The 20,771-nt window shown below is 42.0% G+C and overlaps 1 protein-coding gene across 4 annotated transcripts in view; it reads left to right on the forward strand.

Annotated features, from left to right (window-relative positions):
* LIFR (LIF receptor subunit alpha) overlaps positions 1-20,771 on the forward strand; it is a 95,010-nt gene that overhangs the window by 48,713 nt on the left and 25,526 nt on the right. For 3 of the 4 annotated variants that reach the window (XM_081929618.1, XM_081929617.1, XM_081929619.1), the window contains exons 4-13: positions 2,372-2,517; positions 4,402-4,565; positions 5,148-5,322; positions 5,889-6,152; positions 7,753-7,885; positions 9,884-10,047; positions 12,032-12,168; positions 13,119-13,299; positions 17,887-17,957; positions 20,104-20,317. In XM_081929618.1, coding sequence (XP_081785744.1) covers positions 2,372-2,517; positions 4,402-4,565; positions 5,148-5,322; positions 5,889-6,152; positions 7,753-7,885; positions 9,884-10,047; positions 12,032-12,168; positions 13,119-13,299; positions 17,887-17,957; positions 20,104-20,317 — 1,649 coding nt within the window. The remainder of the gene's footprint in view (positions 1-2,371; positions 2,518-4,401; positions 4,566-5,147; positions 5,323-5,888; positions 6,153-7,752; positions 7,886-9,883; positions 10,048-12,031; positions 12,169-13,118; positions 13,300-17,886; positions 17,958-20,103; positions 20,318-20,771) is intronic. The other variant, XM_081929620.1, reaches the window with a different exon arrangement.

Consider the following 20,771-nt stretch of genomic DNA (forward strand, 5'->3'; position numbering starts at 1 on the left):
TCATGGGAAACATACTCAGAACAGGCCAAGTGCCAACCAGGAAGAACAAACATCCAGGGCTCCCCCCCCCCCCCAGTTTTGGCATCTCTCAGGTGAGCACCATTGCCATTCTAAGAACGAGGGAGGTGTTCATGGTGAGTTCTGGCACCTCTTTTTCTAGAAAAACAACACTGCAAACTTCCAAAGATAAAGATCATTGGAACAGATCCATTTGGCCTTCCCAGAACTTTCATCCCCATCCACTGGCTAAACTCACCCAAGCGACAGCAGTAACACAATCTGAGGATACCTCTGCATTATCAACCAACTGGCCAAGTCGAGACAAGTCAAGTGCGAGGTCAAGTGTGTTTAGCAAACAAGCCACAGCACAGTTGCCGAGCAGCCCGACTTTGTCAGATAAGGGCTTGGTTCCGATTAAATCTCACGCTATTCGTTCCACTGTATGACACTGAGCAGGTGGGAATGGCGGTGAAGAGCAATCACGGCAGCAGAAGAGAAACCTTGGTGTGAAGTATAGGGAATACTGTCTTAGTACTCCTGGCATCATATGGACACCAAGTTATTTCCATTCCTACATTTTAATATGACTTTATTGTCGCCATTTTTTGTAAGCCATTCTCAGAACGTTTTGGGACCCCAGCCATAAACAACTAAAAGAGAGCCAAGGAGCTGAATGGCTATATGCAGCCCGTGTTGAGGGGTGAATCTGGGACTTTCTTACATGCACATGTATGGGCTCTTATCTAGATATGACAAGAAAAGTCTAGGCCAGAGTCTGCTGCAAACCCCATCTCATTTGTCCTATCAAACAGGGTGGATTTGATTTAAATCAAATTGATTTAAATCACTAGTCAGTAAGACTTGATTTAAATAATTTTTTCAAAGAAAGACTTATTATTGCTGGTATAATCTTAATATTTACAACCAGATGAAGGTTTCATTTTTGGATATTAAATTTTCCGAGTAGCTTTTACAGTTATATCAAAACTACTGATTTGGTTATACTATTGGAAATACATAGACAGATAATTATGAAATTATTGTGAGGTTTAATAAGTTAATTGTTTATATTTGGACAACTTTTCTGCTGTACTTTCTGCTGGAAGGAGAAAAATAGTCATTTCCTTAATAACAATTTAAACTTTTATTTAACTAAAACAATAACATATGTATGCATGTTTGTTAATTGATGTGGTTAAACAGGTTTTTTTTATTAAAAATACTTAGACTGAGTTTTAGCACACATGAAAAACTTAAAACAAATCTTTATTTCCTTTGGATTATAATGTAACTTAAATAGAAAACAATCTTTAGGAACATTTTTCCTCAAAAACATTTTATTTTAAAAATCCAATTTAAACAAAAAAAAGTCAATTTAAATAAACAATTTTTTTAAAAAATTATGTTTTAAAATCAATTATTTTTATTCACGCTGTTAAACCAGTCCATGGGAAGGGTGTGCAATTCAGTCCAAAGGATCTATAAACCCTTTCTGAGGACTTTTTGAGTGCAATATTTACAAGCTGAACAAGGTGAAATATTTACTGAGGGATTGCTCGCTCTTTTTTCTTCCTGGAGCACTGTAAAACTGCTTGAAGAGCAGCTCAAAAGTACAGCACCTGGAGGTTTTGGTTTAAATGCTTTTTAAAATAGTGTAGGGAAAGGGGAAAAAATGTATAGGAAGCTTCCTCTGTAATTGAACATATATGAAGGGCAATTGTATGTCTTTTAAAAAAGGCTCAGCAGTACAAAAAAAAGGATATGTTTCAGCACTACAACATTTTCTACCCACAATAGGCCCTTTGTATGTAAAATTACATAAGAAACTGTGAAATGGCTTCCTTTGCTTTTTTCCAAATATTTTAAAAAAAATTTTTTACATTGTGTGTCAGGGCTGCAGTGTTCAAGCAAGTGAAAGAGAACAAGGTGCTGTACATATACCTCAATTTGTTTTGTTTTTTAGTGTGTCGCTGTTATGTACTGAAGTTCTCACCCTGGGCCAGCAGGGGGATACTGTAGATAGTTATGCAAATAAGGGATCAAAATTGACGTTCAGTGATTGGATAGTTTTAGAAAGTTGTTACAGTAACGTACTGGAGCTCTATATAAGCAGGCTGACTGAACCCTTCAGTTCAGTTCTGTCCTGGCTTGTGAATAAACATGAGCTGTTTGAAGAATCGCTGTGTCGTCTGATATGTTCACCCACAACTTAACAGTTGCCCCCCCCCTGCATATTTTTTAAGGACTTCTCTGGAGTTATCCTTAAAAAATCTGCATGAGATGGCTGCAAGCATAAAATGCTTGATTGCAGCCCATCCCTACCTGAGTTGTGACATGACTAATTTCATCTTAATTTCCCCCACCCCTCTAGGACTTCCTGCTTAACAACAAAGGAGAAAACGGCACAGATTGATAAACTGATCTCATTTGCCTCTAATCAAATAAAGATATCCACCGTGAGTCAGTCTGGAAAAGTGATAGCCGAAAACACATTTGAGCTGACTGATAAGGATATTGGTAAGCTTACGCTGTCTTTATACAAAGTCTGGCCTTTCTTCTACAGTGTTAACAAGCTGGCTCAGCTGATGACATCTCAGTTCATCATTAAGTCAAGATACATCCAAGCCTTTGAGTAGCTCACAGAGCCTTTTCATCCCTCCTCTTTGCTCCAAGCTCCTATAATACGTTAGAGCACTGAAGTTTCCTTTAAACCATATTTCCTTTAAACAGAAAATCTACAATACACCCTGTAGGTCAACCAATGAGGTAGCGGCTATATTTCACCTAAAGGCCTAGGGTTTGGATAGGGGATCTATGGCCATCCATAGGTTGTTAGACTCCCAATTTCTATCAGGCCTAGTTAATATGATGAATAATGTTGTAGCTGTGAGAGTCATATTTTGGCTCACTGTGATGTGTGGACCAGGCATGAGCCTATATAAAAATGTAACAGCCACATTTGAGATAGTTGCATGGGTTAGGGTCCCATGAACTGTAGACACTATACTCAGTTTGGACCTCTCTATCCACATGGAAGGTGACTGTTCCTGGTCTTCTAACTCATACATATGTGAAGTGAAGCAGGGTGGCTAACAAGCAGAGGGCCTCATTGGTGGTGGCGCCTCAGCTTTGGAGCAGCCTCCCCAGATAGGCTCTCCTGTGTGTCTTCTCTGTGATATTTTTGGCACCAGCTGACAACCTTTTTATTCATCCAGAGTGTACAATTATTTTATGCTGTGTCTGACACAGATGGCAGAAAACCTTCTTCTGATTGGTTTTTAATGATGTGGATGTAATATTTTGCTTGTAAGCTACAAAGCTTGTTAAGTTACAACCCAGGGAATGTTTATTGATGGGCAGGTATACATATCTGATAAATAAATACAAAATTAGTGTGCAGCCATGCCTTTGCTCAGTCTCTTTCTGTCACTCGGGACCTAGGGTGTTGCATAAAAAGTTATATGTTGGAGTTTTAAAATTTGATGGTCTCAGATTTCAATGCGTAGCACAAAGTGTGTGAGTGTGTTTGTATGTAATCATCATATCCCCAGAAGTATAGTCCGCTTTGGGGCTTTGTCCCTCATAAAACCATACTGCAATTTCTGTTTAAAAATTGAAAGGGAGAGTTCTCCATGTTGAGAATGCAGAGGTTGTGGGATTAACTAGAAGCGATTTTCTGTCTTGGAATTCAGCCAGGCAGTAATCTTCCACAAAGCACCTCATCTTTCATAATAATTTGGCCTCTAATTATATGTTTGGAAGTAGCCCAATATTGTGTGAGCATAAAGCGCTCTCTCTTCGCCACTGCTCTCTCTAGCTTTTGAAACAGTAATGTTTGACAATGCTGTAATGTTCAACAGTACAGGTTTTTCAGGGTCTTGCTATATAAAAGCATGGCTTGGACGCTGCTGCCTGCCTTGAGGTACTTATAGCAGATCTAAGCTGAAAGAGGCTATTGTGTTCTTTGAGTGCAGTCTGGCCAAAGCTGAGCACTTGCAAATTCCATAGTCGCCAACCATGTGCTTAACTCCCTTCTGTTGGAATCTGTGGAACTTAGCTGTCCTTAAAACTTCTCCTGGATTGTGCCCCCTTTTTAATAGGAAACTTACTGTAGGGCAGGGATGGGCCAACTTCAGACTAGTGAGATCTACTTTATTTTTATACCAGAAGATCCACCTGGTGCATGTTTTTCCGCACTGGACAATAAGTGGAACTCTCCTTGTGGTAGAAAAACAGCTGAGGGCATCCAACCTTATGAATAAACACAAAGGTTTCATGTAAATAATTTTTTAAAAACTCAGATTGGGAAGGAGAAGCAGGAATTATGTGGTGGTCTTTATTAATTATTGACACTAAATTAGTTCTGAATTGGGTTCCTGTCCCTTTCTCTTCCCCACACAGCCTTTGTCCCTCCCACCCCAGTGATTCACAACCTGACTGCCAACTTCTTAACTGACATATTGACTCTGGAGTGGTACGATGGCGGCTCAGCCTTTCCAATGGAGATGGAAGCTACTTGGCAAATTCAGATCCTGCGTAAAGATCCCATGGAAGAAGTTGCACTAGTACGTGGTCCATCTCTCTCTCTCTCTCTCTCTCTCTCTCTCTCTCTCTCTCTCTCTCTCTGTGTGTGTGTGTGATGGCCTATCTCTTTTTCTCAACTTTATATTCCAATGCTGTCCAAAAAATGAAGTGCCAATTGTATTGCTTGAATTCATTCTTTGTATATGTAGAAATTGTGGTTAATGTCAGATATGGGCTAGGAAGATCTGGATTCAAATCTCTCTCTCTCTCTCTACATACATACACACACACACACACACACACGAAACTCACTAGGTGATCTTGGAACAATTGTGGCCTGTCAGCCTAACCTACTTTATATGGGTGGAGAAACACACCAAACAGCATGTCAGATTCATGCTCAATTCAGTTTCATTGAATTGAGAGCTTTTTTCATACACTGCTTAGAAGTTATTGTAATTAAACTGAGTATAAACATTGTTTAAATAAATAAGTAAGTAAGTAAATATCTGCAGCTTATTAGCCAGAATCTTAAACCTAATCTGAAAATAACAATAGGAAGCTGAAATATGCAAGTTTTCTATACACACAAGCACACAGTGACATTTCTTTTACATCTTTAGGAGACCTATCACTCCAGCTTAACTCGTGAGGACAGCCTCCTCCGGTGGAGCTGGAAATCCGACCTGGATTTTCAGTGCACCACACACTATGTCAAGATCCGCTGTTTTTTCCGCGAGGACACATATCCTGGGGACAAGAAGTGGAGTGAATGGAGCCAGCTCGCAAATATTCCCGGTAAGATGCTCAAAATGGGAACAAAAATGGTGAGTCCCGATGCACAGGATGATTGGTATGTTGAATGAATGAAGGGTGCTGCAAAATAAGTTATGTTTCTATGATTCTGTGAAAACCCTCAAGCATCCCTGAGGCGAGGGCTGGTGACCTCTTCTTGCAGATTTGAGAGTGTATTGCCCTCCTTTTTCACAATGTAAATGGGTAAGCAATATTTGTTTGCCTGACCGGGTATTTCGGAACATCTTGCTGGGAGGGGCGCTCCATATTTTTGCTACTGTATTGATTGACAAAGGACCCATTCCCTTTTCCTGAGATGAAATGAAATGACTCCTCAAACACACAATCTGTAGAGAAAACGAGGACAAAGAATGCAGTTGTTTGAAAACTGCTGATTGGAAACAATTCCTTCCTCTGTCTTTTGCCATACTTTCTTCTCGTCCCTGCTGCTTACCTCAGAACAATTCCTGAGAGATTGTGGCTACAAATGTCACTCTGCTGCTGCTGCTGCTGAACTGAACTTAAATTACCTAGAGGATGTGGTCATCCCTGTTCCTTTCTGTTTTTAGGGAATGATACGGGCTCTTACAGAGCAGTGTTTCCTGAAGACAGAGTGGTGCCAGTAGGTTCCAATATGACGTTCTGTTGTGTGTGGAAGGAAGGAGAACACCTGGACTACCTGACATATGACATTCAGGTCTTGAATTACACTCGACTCTCCAACTGGAGCGTGTCAGGCCATGTCCAAAATGCCATACCTGGGGGTTCTGGCAAAAATGTAGTTTGTCGACTGGATGGGAGAAAATATGAAGGAAGCGTTCTCTTTGCTGGCTGTAAGTATATAAACTTTCGGAATGGTCGCTTCTCTAGTGATAGCTGCAAGTAACGTCTGAATCGGGAGAGGCTGTGAAAGCTCTGGATTGGTGGTTGAATTGGAGAAGGCCCAATAAATTGCATGAATCCTGGAGACTCTTTGGGTGGGTGGTTCTTGTGTCTGGGAGATGGGCAAGTTTAGCTGTTCTGGATTGGGTTTCACTCCCTCTGAAGGAGCTTGTGGATAACTTGGGGATCCTCCTGGATATACAGGTGAAACTCGAAAAATTAGAATATCGTGGGAAGGTTCATTGGTTTCAGGAATTCAACTTGAATGGTGAAACTAATATATGAGATCGACTCATGACATGCAGAGCGAGATGTGCTTCTACTTCTCAGAGGTCCAATCTTGCTCAATTTGCAATCCTTGTTTTGCTGATTTCATTGAATATTCTAATTTTCTGAGATTGTTAATTTGGGGCTTTCATCAGCTGTACGCCATGATCAGCACAATGATAACAAATCTAGGCTTGACATATCTCGCTTTGCATGACATGAGTCTATCTCATATATTAGTTTCCCCTTTGAAGTTGAATTAGTGAAATAAAGGAACTTTCCCACCATATTCTAATTTTGAGTTTCACCTATATCTGTGTGACTAGAGGCCCAAGTGTCCCATGTGGCTAGCAGTTCCTTTTTACCAGAAATTTCTGGTTCCCCAGCTTAGATGGGAATAGACTAGCTACTCTAGTCCATGCTCTGGCAACCTTGAGGCTAGATTACTGTAATGTGCTGCCCTTGGCTTGGTTTAGAAGCTCCAGTGGGTGCAGAGTGCAGCGGCCATATTGCCAGTGTGGGCATGTGGTTGGCAACATTGGACGCCATTGCTAAAACATTCACACTGGCTGTCCATCTGCTACTGAGCCAGGTTTCAAGGGCCTTGTTTTATTCTACAAAGCTCTAAACAACCTTGGTCATAGGTACTTCAGGAACCGCCTGAATCCTGATATTCCAGCTTGATCATTGAGATCATCTGCAAGAGCATTGTGAGCCATTCCCTGAGCTGGCGAGGCTCAAGTTTAACAAAAACAAGAGACGGGGCCTTTAGAGTTGTTATTTTCTGGAATGCTTTGCCAATAGAGATTCAGCAAATGCCTTCTGTTTCAACTTTTAAACGCCCAATGAAAATATTTCTGCTTCAAAGAACTACACAAATTTTAGAAGGCATCTGAAGGCAGCTCTGTATCAGGACATTTTAATATGTTTTTATGTGTGTTGGAAGCCTTCCAGAGTGGCTGGGGCAACCCAGCCAGATGGCTGGGGCATAAATTATTATTATTATTACTATTACATATTTCCATGATAGCTAGCTAGGTTTCTGATTTCTTCATATGTTTTTATTGCATGATTTTATGTGCACTTGTTGTAAACTGCTCTCATTTCTTTTGTGAATAGTAGTATATAAATAAGCAAATTTCAGATTTCTGTGATATCACAGAAGAGACCTTCTGACTTAAACACTAACTTCTGAAGATGAATGTTGAAAAGGGTTCAGCAGGTGTGTGCATGTATATTTTAACTGCTAACACACACCCCTCCTTCTTTCTTCTTTCCTTATAGACCCTCCCGATGTTCCTCAGAATTTTAGTTGCGAAACCAGGGACTTGAAAAAAATAACCTGCTCTTGGAAACGTGGAAGGTCCACTTGGTTATTCGGCCCAAAAAGAGGAACACATTACAGATTTTCTGAAAGGTGAATGTTAACAGTCTCCTTAAACATGGTACAGTTTGCAGACATGTCTTGTGAGATACCCTTTTATGGATAAAAAGTGCCATTTGTTTTAAACTGCTTTTTAAGTCTACAGAATGGGGCTTGTCTAAAAACAAGAAATCTAAAATCCCAGCAGTAGAGTTTGCTTGCACAGTTCATAGTGCTATATGTTCCACATATCTGAACTATGATGGGTGGAAATTATTCGTGCTGATTCTTTTTTGCTAAGCTCAGGATCAGAAACAAATCTCAGGGAGTTAGTAATGCTCACCTTAGAGGAGAGTCGAGCATGAGAGGCCCCTGAATTCTTCTGTAGCTCAGATGAAGTTGTCGTCATGAGAAGACTTAAGGAGGGAATCACAGGAGAACTGATTGGTTGGAACCAGTGGCCACCCCAAAAGGAGACCCAGTTAACCCAAGCATCCTCCACAGAGGAGAAGATGTTTGCCCTCTGGTCCAAGTTTTCCTTGCAGATGGCTATTCAAACAGTCATCCTCACAAACCAACACAGCAGCTCTCTCAAAAACACACACACCCTCCCCTCCTTGGAATAAGAATTGCCCATGGGGGTTAGATTCTGGCTATTCCCCATCTCCCACCACAAAGTAGATATTCAAAGTAATGAATAGAGATATGGAAGTGGCCACCGAGACCATATAACGCTGGTCCTGAAAGACCTACCCTGGTTCCCAGTATGTTTCCGAGCACAATTCAAAGTGTTGGTGCTGATCTTTAAAGCCCTAAATGGCCTTGGCCCAGTGTACCTCCACCCCCATTGTTCAGCCTGGACACTGAGGTCCACCTCCAAGGGCCTTCTGGCAGTTCCCTCCCTGTGGGAAGTGAGGTTACAGGGAACCATGCAGAGGGCCTTCGCGGTAGTGGCAGCTGCCCTGTGGAACGCCCTCCCGTCAGATGTCAAGGAAATAAACAACTGACTTTGAGAAGGCATCTGAAGGCAGCCCTGTTTAGGGAAGTTGTTAATGTTTGATATTCTATCATGTTTTTAAAATTCTGTTGGAAGCTGGCCAGATGGGCGGGGTATAAGTAATAAATTATTTTATTTATTTATTTTATTTACTTACTTCTTTTCTGAACTAATGCTATGGGAATGAAGGAACGTCTTCCCATATCTAAATAAGGCACATCAGGGGCAGCCAAAGTAACCCTACCCTGCATAATCATTTGAAAGGCAGCTTCCATCAACTTTGAGGGGCCACGGCCCCCTCAAATATTTCATTGAGGGGGGCAAAGCCCCTGGGAGTTGGCCTCTATGAGGCACATTAAGTCACCTCTTCTTAGGTGTGCATAAGGCAGCTTCATATGTTCCTATAGCTGCTGCTTTTCTGGCTGTGTTGACCTCTCCACCCCAATCGCAGCTGCTGCTTTTTCCTGGCCTTGTTCACTTGAGTGATCCTACCCCATCAGAGAACAGAAGTATGTCCTGATGACATCTAGTCAGTCAAACTTTGCTGTGCGGTAACAGCACTTAGGACAATATAAACAACAACAAAATCGTTGTGCCAAAAAATGGTTTAAAAGATAAGGCCCTCTTGGCAATGCTGGGAAGAATTCTACGAAACCTTTAGTAGTCAAAATCTAGCCGCTGCTAACAAGGCCCATTGATAGTCCCTGAGGCTCAGCTAAGTTTTTAATTTGGAAAATGAAGAGGAAGTAAATATTAAAAATATTTTGTGAGTACATTAGCTGAGCCAAGATAATTACTCTGCATCCTTAAAAATGAAAGTAAAGATGTACTTTCTACAATTGGGGGTTTAGTTGAGAGGAACCCAGGACTTCTAGGTTCTTTCACACTTAAATTCAACATCTTTTCATGAACGTTCCCCAATTTTCTTAAAGCTGATCTGACGTAATCTAACTATATACATCTTCAGCAAATAACAAAAGGCTTTGAATTAACTTTTTATCAAAGGTATTGCTTGGATATTGATCTTTTCCCCCCTTTAAATTTTAAATTTGCAGTGTATCTGGGATTAATGTTACACTTTTCCATATAAAATCCAACGTAGAATATAACTATACGATTCAAGTTCTGAACAACCAGACAGTCTATAATTTCACAGTCCAAGCTTCCAATCAACTTGGTCAGTCAGCAACCTCCCTCTTATTTGATATACATCGTAAAGGTAAGAATCTGTTTCTTGGGCTTACTGTATTTTAGAAGTTCCCATTCAGTAATCTGTGCGCAACCCTATAATGATCATTTTACAAAAACCCAGAGATATCCCATGTACGTATTCAACGTTCATTATGTAGTTCTTCTCTGTCTCAGTCAGAACTAAAGCTTATTTTAACTGTTTGTTTTAACCGCTGGATTTAATCTGATCATTATAGGGCATCCTATTCATATATTCAGGATGCAGGTGGCGCTGTGGTCCAAACTACTGAGCCTCTTGGGCTTGCCAGTCAGAAGGTCGGCAGTTCAAATCCCCGTAACGGGGTGAGCTCCCATTGCTCTGTCCCATCTCCTGCCAACCTAGCAGTTCAAAAGCACACCAGTGCAAGTAGATAAATAGGCACCACTGTGGTGAGAAGGGGAACGGCGTTTCTGTTCGTCATGGTCCTCCGTGTGCCAGTAGCTGGCACACGACCCAGAAAACTCTCTGTGGACAAATGCCAGCTCCCTTGGCCTGGAAGCAAGATGAGCGCCGCAACCCCATAGTCTCCTATGACTGGACTTAACTGTCCAGGGGTCCTTTACCTTTTACCTTATTCATATATTCTCTAAGGCTGCCTTGAAATGGCCCTTCTAATTGGGCAGCCTAATTTGCAGACCAGAAAATCAGGGCATTTCAGGCACCATCAGAGGTGAAATTATGTTGGTAGACGCCATTAGTGAAATGACCTCATCGCAAAGTGTCATTTCACTATAATGGCACCCACCCACTGGTGGCAGCAGTGTCCTGTCCCACAAATTATGTCCTTATATACCTTTATTACCAGGCAATTGGTGGCTCCCTTCCGCCACACTCCCAACTCCAAGCCAGATGTTTTCTGTGGATCATTTTTTACTCGGTGTTAGGTTGTTCTGCCCATGGGAGCATACTTCTAAATACTGGAATGGAGAGGAGCAAGGTGAGTGCAGGGCAAACACACCAGCAGAACCTATCTGATGTTGCTGCCAGGATGTTTGCATCCTGCTGACCTCATTGCTCCCTTGCTGCTACCCTTCTGTGTCCTGGTGTCCAGCGGTGGCTAAGGCAGAGAGAAGTCAGGCAAGCGGTACTGGACCAAGTGGCTTATGTGATTCTCCTGTTCCCTGTTTTATCATTGCAACAATAACCCTGTGCATTAGGCTGGGCTGAGAGACTGAATGACTCAAGGTCAACCAGCAACTTTCATGACTCGGTGGGTATTTGAACAAGGGTGGATTTGATTTAAATCACTAGTCAGTAAGACTTGATTTAAATCATTTTTTTATAGAAAGACTCATTCTTGCTAATATAATCTTAATGTTGACAACCAGATGAAGGTTTCATTTCTGGAATAATAAATTTTCAGAGTAGTTTTTATAGTGACTGTATATCAAAAATTACTGATTTGGTTATACTATTAGAAATACATAGACCAATAATTATGGAATTTTTGTGAGGTTTAACAGGTTCACTGTTTTTCTGCTGTGCTTTATTGGAAGTATAAAACAATCATTTCCTTAATAACAATTTAAACAATTTATTTAACCAAAACAATAACATTATAGCATATGCATTCATGTTTGTTGACTGATGTGGTTAAACACATGAAAAACTTAAACAAATCCTTATTTCCTGATGTATAGCCTTTGGACTATAATGTAACTTAAATAGAAAATTATCTTTAGATTTTTTTTTCCTCCAAAAGCATTTGATTTTAAAAATCCAATTTAAATCAAAACAATCTGTTTAAAATAAAAAAAAATCTGATTTGTTTTACTTTTTTTTTAATCATTCATTTTTATCCACCCTGATTTGAACCCTAGTGTCCCAAGTCCTCATCCAAAACTCTAAACCACTACACCACACTGGCCCTCCTTTAGCCCACCTTTCCGTACTGCACCTAGCACATGTTTGGCATGAAATAAATAAAAACAAGGATTTGTTTTAAACACTTTGCATCTTTTTTTTAAACCAGTTCATCCAAGACCACCTTCTCGGTTCACTGTGAGGAACGAAAGCCCAACTAATGTCACTTTGTCATGGCACTTGGAAGGCAATTTTAAGCAAATCAAGCTGCAGTGTCAGGTTGAAGTTATTCGCGGGAAGAAACAGGTAGGTGCTTTCTGGTTTGCCTTGTACATCAATGGCATTTTATAATAACTGGGTTGTGGGGTTTTGTTGTTGTTTTTACAAATTGATAAGCTGCTTCGCAGCCTAACACAAGTCAAAGCAGTCTGCAGCAATGTGAAATGTGAGATAAAGTAGAAAGTCTAAAATCAATCAAAACCTAGAGACCAGCCTTTTCCAGTGTTGCCTCTTACCGCTGGGTACCTATTGGCTGGGAAAGACCCGTGTAGGATCCATGCCCATGTAATAGCATTCATCATTTGCAGAAAGCCCACAATTGTGGTATTGAACGCTAGAGGGAAGACAGTTTACCACATTGCTGCATTATATAAGAAATAAGCCTATAAGCTTCATGGGTCCAGAATCTATTCTGAACTCGTCTTGCTGCAACCTCCCTCCCTCCCTCCCTCCCCTTTTTTGTTCAATCTAAAGCACGATGTATAGAAATGATAACTGCCTCAAGGTCCATAAATAGCAACACCCTAGTGGTCCCAGGCCCTAAGGAAGTTAGATTAGCTTCAACCAGAGCCAGGGCCTTTTCAACACTGGCTCCGGCCTGGTGGAACGCTCTGCCTCATGAGACCAGGGCCCTGCAGGACCTGATTTCTTTCCGCAGGGCCTGTAAGACAGAGTTGTTCCGCCTGGCCTTTGGCTTGGAGCCAATTTAATTCCCTCCCCCTCTTTCTTCTTTCTTTTTCCTTTCTCCTCCTGTGATGAGGCCACATTTTAATATTTTAATGTTTCAATATTTTAATTGTTGTACTTTAATCTTGTTTTTAAGTTGTATTCATTCAACTTGTTTTTATTATTGCTTGTTAGCCGCCCTGAGCCCGGCCCGCCCTTATTATTATTATTATTTGTAGCAGTAATATTAATAGTGATTTATAGCAGCCCAGTGCTTTTTGTCATAAAGAAATTTCATTTGTTTGTTTAAGAAGAAAAAGACCCTGAATGTGCTGCTGGATGGTGCAGAAAACTCCTTTTACACAACCTCCGTGAGCAAGTTGCGTCCCTACACAACATACACTTTCAAAGTTCGCTGCTCAACTGCTCCACCCCTCTTCTGGAAGTGGAGTGACTGGGTTGAGAAAACGCGGCACACAACCCTGCAAGCCCGTAAGTTTATTGCATAATGGGAGATTCCATGGCCCTCCAGATGTTGCGGAAGTGACATGTCCCATCAGGGATGGAGAGAGCTGGAGTCCAACAACATCTGGATCCCTGGAGTAATGGAACATTCTGAAGTATAGGCTTCATCAGTCCTCTTAATGAGTCGGGAAAAGTGAGCAAGAAGCTTTGGGAAGACCGTTCAAAATCTATTCCTTAATGAAAACACACCTGGAATATACAAGTGTGAATTTTCAGATTACAAATAACTGCCCCCAGAGCTTCATTTTTTCTTCTTTTTTGTACATTTTATAGCTTATAAAATTCTGAGATTGAAACCATAGCTCCAGTGCAAACTAAAATTGCAAGCTATCTTCATCGGTCCATTCTAAGAATTACAAAACTAACAGTTGCGTAATAAACCAATTAAAATGTTACAAAGCAGTGGGCAAGCCTTTGAGTTCATCATAACACTTTTTTTCTACACCCACCCTACAACCCCATGGGCAACCTTCCTCCAAAGGAAACCTCAAACAATTAGGGACTCTTACAAGTTGCTAAAAAACAAACAAACGGGTCTCTGACATTTGGGGTGAAGAAAAACCGGGAGACACCAGCCTGACCGGGCACCATGACACAGTGTCCAGATTAGATGGCATTCTGCTCACACAAGGTTTGATACCCTTGGTTGAATCAACAAACATAGGTAGCATTAAAATCACAGATCATACCCTTAAAATAGGAGAAGAAACACAAACCACCCCATCATGGTCCTTCAGTCCCATTCTAACCACAAATAAACAAACTGGAGAGTGTCTCACAAAAACTCTCAAACTACTTCAAAGAAAATGATATCAACAATAAAACAACCACCCGCCCACCGCTATGGGATGCAATGAAAGTGGTCACCAGAGGAGCTTGCATAAAAGAGAAAACAATCCTTAAAAAACAAACCACCTCAAAAATTAGCAAAATAGAACAAGACATCATGGCCCTCTCATCATGCTACGAACAGGAGCTAAAAAAACTCCTTAAACTTATAGAACAAAAAAGGAGGGAACTAGACTCCCTAGAAATCAACAAAACAATGATCAACATTCTATACTCAAACCAATGCTTCTACGAGTCTGGAGGGAAAAACTCCAAACTATTAGCAAACAGGTGTAGGAAAAAATCACTCAAAACAAGAATACATTGCATCACCAAAATAGACAGCAACTTAACATTCTCCCCCTCCAACCTACACACCTCCCATTACCCACCTGAGGAGGAAATCAGAAAATTCCTAGCAGGACTGACCATGCCAGCCTTAACTGATGAGGAACAGGAATTCATGGACAGTCCTATCACCCCGGAGGAAATAGATACGATCCTCAAAAACCTGAAGCCACACAAAGCCCCAGGCCCAGATGGCTTTACAGCAGAATTCTATAAGAAATTCAAAGAAGCTCTGATGTCCTATGTGACCCACCTTTTCAATGACATCATAAAAGGGGCCCCCATTCCTAAAATCTGGACCTCCTCCAATATAGTCTCCATCCCAAAACCACTCAAAGACAGCCTCAAAGTAGAATCATACCACCCAATCTAATTAATAAACCAAGACTACAAGATATTCACATTAATCTTGGCCAACTGCCTAAAAAATTTCCTACACAAGTTTATAGCCCCAGACCAGACTGACTTTGTCCCTGGTCACGATATAACAGACCCCACCAGAAAACTACTGAATCTGATAGAACACAGCAAGAGCAACTATGCTCCCACTGGCAATTATGTCCCTAGATATCCTCAAAGCTTTTGATTGTTTAGAGTGGAAATACTTATTAGCAGTACTAACATGAAATTTGGTCCCAACTTCTTACAAAGCCACAAACAAATATACTCCTGAGCTTCAGCAAAATGCAGGACTAACAGTATAGACTCTAATGCCATAGCAGTCCAAAGAGGCACAAAACAAGGATGCCCACTGTCTCCCTTCCTATTTATCCTGGCTCTGGAACCTCTAGCAATCCGAATCTGAGCAGCCACAGACAAGGGAGTGGAAATAAAAGGCAGAACCTATAAATTAGGGCTCTTTGCAGACGACCTAATGGTCACAACACCAGGCCCCATAAACACAGCAGCCTCCCTAATCAGGGAACTCAACTTGTTGAGTGTTGAGGCTATGAGCTTCAGCACCCCCCTTCATATCCTAAAGGAATTCACCAACATCACCAAGATAAAACTTTGCTGCACCATGTTCAGATACCGAGGGGTACAAATAACCAACAAATTATACCTCCACAACTACAACCCCTTGTGATGACAAATCAACGAAATGGAACAACACTGCAACTTCACACTCTGACACAATAGCCATGCTCAAAATGATCGCCCTCCCAATCTGGATTCCCCCAGCCCAACTTCGCAAATGGCAGAAAAAATTGCTCATTTATCTTTCCACACAAAAAACCGAGAATAAGTCCCAAATACCTGCACTTCCCCTCTTCAGAAGGAGGATGGGGAATCCCCAACATAAATCATCCTACATCACCAACCAAGTACGTCACATAATCCCGTAAATCCTAGAAGACGAGACGGAAAAATGGGTACACCTGGAGAGAGACACAATTGAAAATACCCGCACCTCTGCATACCCATTTCTCCCAAACTTAAGGAAAATCCCCACAACACATCACACAGACCATGATTAAAGCATGGAAAGAAGAAGTAGGTAAACTGTCCCCAACCCCATTCCCACTATTTCCCCGGCACACCACCCACTATTTCACCATGCAGCACAAAACTTCCAGATAAAACCAGGGGAGCTAAAGGCTTATACTGCCTAGCAGACTTCTAAAAAAAAAATAACAAACCCATATCAACGCAAGAAATACAAGACAAACTAGGGGACACCCAAATGTCCTGGCTAACATACCACCAATTACATGCCCTCTTAACAAAATCCATTAGTAAAATCAGCAGCAACTAGGCCCTTGACAACCTTTGAAAACCTCCTAACAACAAAGGGACATGGCAAAGGGATGGTATCCACAAGATACAAAATACTACTCCAAAATCCCACAAATCCCTTCGACGCAATCAAAAAAACAATGGGGGAATGTCAATAGGCTATGAGATTAACCCCACTCAATAGACTAGAATGTGGTCTAAAACTCCCTTTAAATCCATATCGGCGAAAAGAAAAGAACTCACTCTGAAACTCACAGGTGGTACCTAACACTATGGAAACTAATGCTAATATGTCCAGGAACCTCACCAAAATGGTGGAGAGGATGCACCTCCACAGGCACATACCTCCACATGTGGTGGGAGTGTCCTAAAATCCAACTCTTCTGGACATCAATCATACAATAAATATGCAAGATAACTAAGCAAAGTATTAGAAGTCACCCCAGAACCAGGGGAAGATGGCCCTACTAAGCATCTTCCAAAGTAATAATGCCCACTCACATCATAAAGAGCTCATAACCCAGCTCAGCAGCCAGAAGCATCATAGCCAGACACTGGAGAGACCTGTCAGAAGTTAGCATGGACCAATGGTATCAAATAGTATGGGAAACATCCTTATTAGGAAAAACTAACCAATAAACTGAAACTGACATGGGGAGAAATAGAAGAAGATGCCTTCACCCCGGTATGGTTCCCCTTTATCACATACATATCCCAACAAGACAACGAGGACCCGCCAATAGCATTCAAATCAATATGGCTAACCTGGTCCAAAAACACACACACACTCCACTCACACACAAAAACAAATTTTATTTAAGCCAGGGGTCAGCAAACTTTTTCAGCAGGGGGCCGGTCCACTGTCCCTCAGACCTTGTTGGGGGCCAGACTATATTTTGGAAAAAAATAAATGAACAAATCCCTATGCCCCACAAATAACCCAGAGATGCATTTTAAATAAAAGCACACATTCTACTCATGTAAAAACACACTGATTCCCAGACCATTCGTGGGCTGGATTTAGAAGGCGATTGGGCCGGCTCCAGCCCCCGGGCCTTAGTTTGCCTACCCATGACTTAAGCCAATCAAAGACAACCAACCACACCCTAGAGCTAGGCCACCCACAACCTCTCTCACCACCAAAGAATTACAAGTGAATCGTAAAGAAAACCCACACAAGTGATGCTGACACAAAACCCCACAAATTACACTAAGTAGAAGAATAGAAGCATTGCCACCCCACCCCACTCACAATTCCCCCTCCCCCTCTTCCCCCTTTTCTTCCTAACCTAACATTGTGAAGGGGGAAAAACCCACTTTAAAAAATATATAGCCATAACTCTTTTTTCCAGTTTGGATGAGGAGGGGAGGAGAGGTTTTTTGCCTTGATGAAAAAGCCCCACTCTGCACTTTATAATAATTATAAGAGTCAATAAGACATTGTGCAGGCTTGGATAGGTTTTGAGATAAAGAAGTATCAGCTGTTTGAGACGTTTATTCAATGTAAGAGTGCTGGAAATTGTGAGTCGTCTTCTTAAGCAGCTGTCTCTCTTGGTCATTGTTACAATTTGGCAATTCTGTATACGTCAGCTGATAGCAATGAATATTTTCTTGAGTATAATCGAAATTCTCCTCTTCCAGCTCCAACGAGAAGTCTAGATCTCTGGAGAGAGAGAAGTCTTGATGGTGAGACTGTAAACCTCTTTTGGAAGGTATGTGTTCGGCTGCTGTTGCTTTTAATTTGTCCTTAAATTACTGGCTCCCAGACAATACTGCTTGTTGCTTGCAAACTTTGCTCCTTCTGAGCCAATTCACACAACTCATTTTGCAGTGCAATATTGGCCATAAGGTGAACTTTCTCCTCCCAGTCACACGAAAAATGGTTTTGTAAAAAACAACAACCCACAATCCACGTGGTAAGATGGAGAGTTATGGTATCATTATTGCTACATTTATAGTACTGAAATTTTGTTATCCGTATGCTCTTGCAATTGTTATATGCTGCTGTTTTTATTACTGCTGATGTTATGAAATAATTCTCGCAGTTGATTTTTGAGTTGAATTGTTGCTTTGAGCCTAGGTCTTTTGTGTGTGGACACACAAATATAGTGTTGGTGGTGGTGATCCTTGAGGGGGAAGCATCATCTTGTGATAATGCATACCTTTGGGAAAGTGGTGGGATGTCTTCCTCAAGAGCAGCTTTATTCTACTCTTCTTTTGTGAACTGTCTGACAGCTTTGGATAATAATTTAGTACAGGACCAACCGTCTTGCTTGCCCCTTTTCTGTGTATTTATTTAGCCCAGGAGTGGGGAACCTGTGGCCTTCTAGATGCTGTTGGGGACTACAAATCCCATGATCCCTGTCTGTTGGCCATGCTGGAAGGCCATCCCCCACCCCAATACAGCATGCTTACTCATGTACACAGTTCCAATCACAGCATTGACTGGAGCGTTTTGCCTTCTGCCTCACTTCTGGTTGGGTGGCCAACCTGTGACCTTGCAGGTCTTAGACTACAGTTCCCATCATCCTTTAACCTTGGCCCTTCTGGCTGGGGCTTCTGGGGATTGGGAGCCCAACAGTATGTGTCCAGCATTTTGAGGTCCGCAGGCCACACACGCTGCTGCAGTACTTCCACTTTCATTGGATTTGACAGATTATGTGCAAAACAAAGTTTTACTCCCTCTCGCCCAACGATCTGCCACACTTTTGCATGACCAAGAAAGCGTCTCCTGAGAGAGACTATGCAGGCAAAATGGGCAGACTTGATTCTCAAGCTTTGGCAAGTTTGTGGTTGCCACTTGTGGCGGCATTTCTAAGTGTGCCCCTTTTAGCTACTCCCATATCAGTTAATGCCAACTCGGGGAAAAGTTAAGCAAGGCATTCTCTTAACCTGTAGGAGATAGAGTGACCAAGTTTGGAAATTACCTGCTCTTGCCTTCCATATAGCACATGAAAATAGCAGCACCTTATATTGCTTCCATCCCTAGCAAATGTCTGAGCATACTGCCTGGGAGCCAGCCGTAGGACTCAGGAGAGCCAGTGTGGTGTGGTGGTTAAGAGCGGTAGACTCGTAATCTGGTGAACCGGGTTCGCTTCCCCGCTCCACCACATGCAGCTGCTGGGTGACCTTGGGCTAGTCACACTTCTTTGAAGTCTCTCAGCCCCACTCACCTCACAGAGTGTTTGTTGTGGGGGAGGAAGGGAAAGGAGAATGTTAGCCGCTTTGAGACTCCTTAGGGCAGTGATAAAGCGGGATATCAAATCCAAACTCTCTCTCTCAGGATAAATGCCCTCTTGGTCGTGTCTCCTTGCTATTGTATTTGGAGAAGGGTCGTAGATCAGTGTTAGAGCATCTGCTTTCCATGCAGAAAGTCCAGATTCAATCTCTGACATCTCCAGGCAGTGGCGTAGTGTGGGGGGTGCAGGGGGGGCGACCGCACCGGGCACAACATCTGGGGGTTAGGGTTAGGGGGCGCAAATCCACGGGTTAGGGGGTGCAAATTACTTGCCTTGCCCCGGGTGCTGACAACCCACGCTACGCCACTGTCTCCAGGACATGCCTCCTGTCTGAAACCCTGGAAAGCTTCTGCCAGTCAGTGCAGACAAAACTGAGATGGATGGACCAATGGTCTGGCTCTGTAGGAGGCAACTTCCTACGACCCTTTCTTTGATGGCCGGTTTACTAGAAATATATAAATGGGTTGCCCAGCAGTCAGCGGGTAAACTGCAACGAGGCCCAGCTTATAGGGCTGTTTTAAGTACCTTTCTGAAAGTGGCTTTGTGACAGCACGCTTTTCTTGCATACTTCCTTTTCTATTTCCCTTGAACCTGCTATCTCTCTTTCTTTTTACAACAGCCACTACCCGTTTCCGACACAAATGGGTTGATAGAGGCTTACGAAGTGTCTTGGTCCCTACCAGAGGGGTCCACTTACAACAGGTCGGTTTCTGCACCTGCCAGCAACATCTCAATAAAGCTTGGGGAAAATGATTGTGCATTCTCGGTGGTGGCGAAAAACGAGGCTGGCCACTCTCCTCCTTCTCAGATAAACAGTGCAGATATTCCAGTCAGTAAGTATGAAATAAAACTCTTTGTCAATTGTGGTTTCTATCTGTATGCCCCATTTTTTTGGGGGGGGGGGATGCATGAAATGTGTGTACTTTGTGTACCTATCTCCTAATACAGTGGTACCTCGGGTTACATACACTTCAGGTTACATATGCTTCAGGCTACAGACTCCGCTAACCCAGAAATATTACCTCAGGTTAAGAACTTTGCTTCAGGATGAGAACAGAAATCGTGCTCCGGCGGCACGGCAGCAGCAGGAGGCCCCATTAACTAAAGTGGTGCTTCAGGTTAAGAACAGTTTCAGGTTAAGAACGGACCTCCAGAACGAATTAAGTACTTAACCTGAGGTACCACTGTATACTTTTAGGTTCTGATGGATTGTTGAACAATGCTTTGTTTAATATAAATTGTTTTAAAGTTATTGTGACTTTTTGTATTGGATCAAACTGCTACTGT

Source organism: Podarcis melisellensis, assembly GCF_964234715.1.
Source record: "Podarcis melisellensis genome assembly, chromosome: 11".
NCBI lineage: Eukaryota > Metazoa > Chordata > Lepidosauria > Squamata > Lacertidae > Podarcis > Podarcis melisellensis.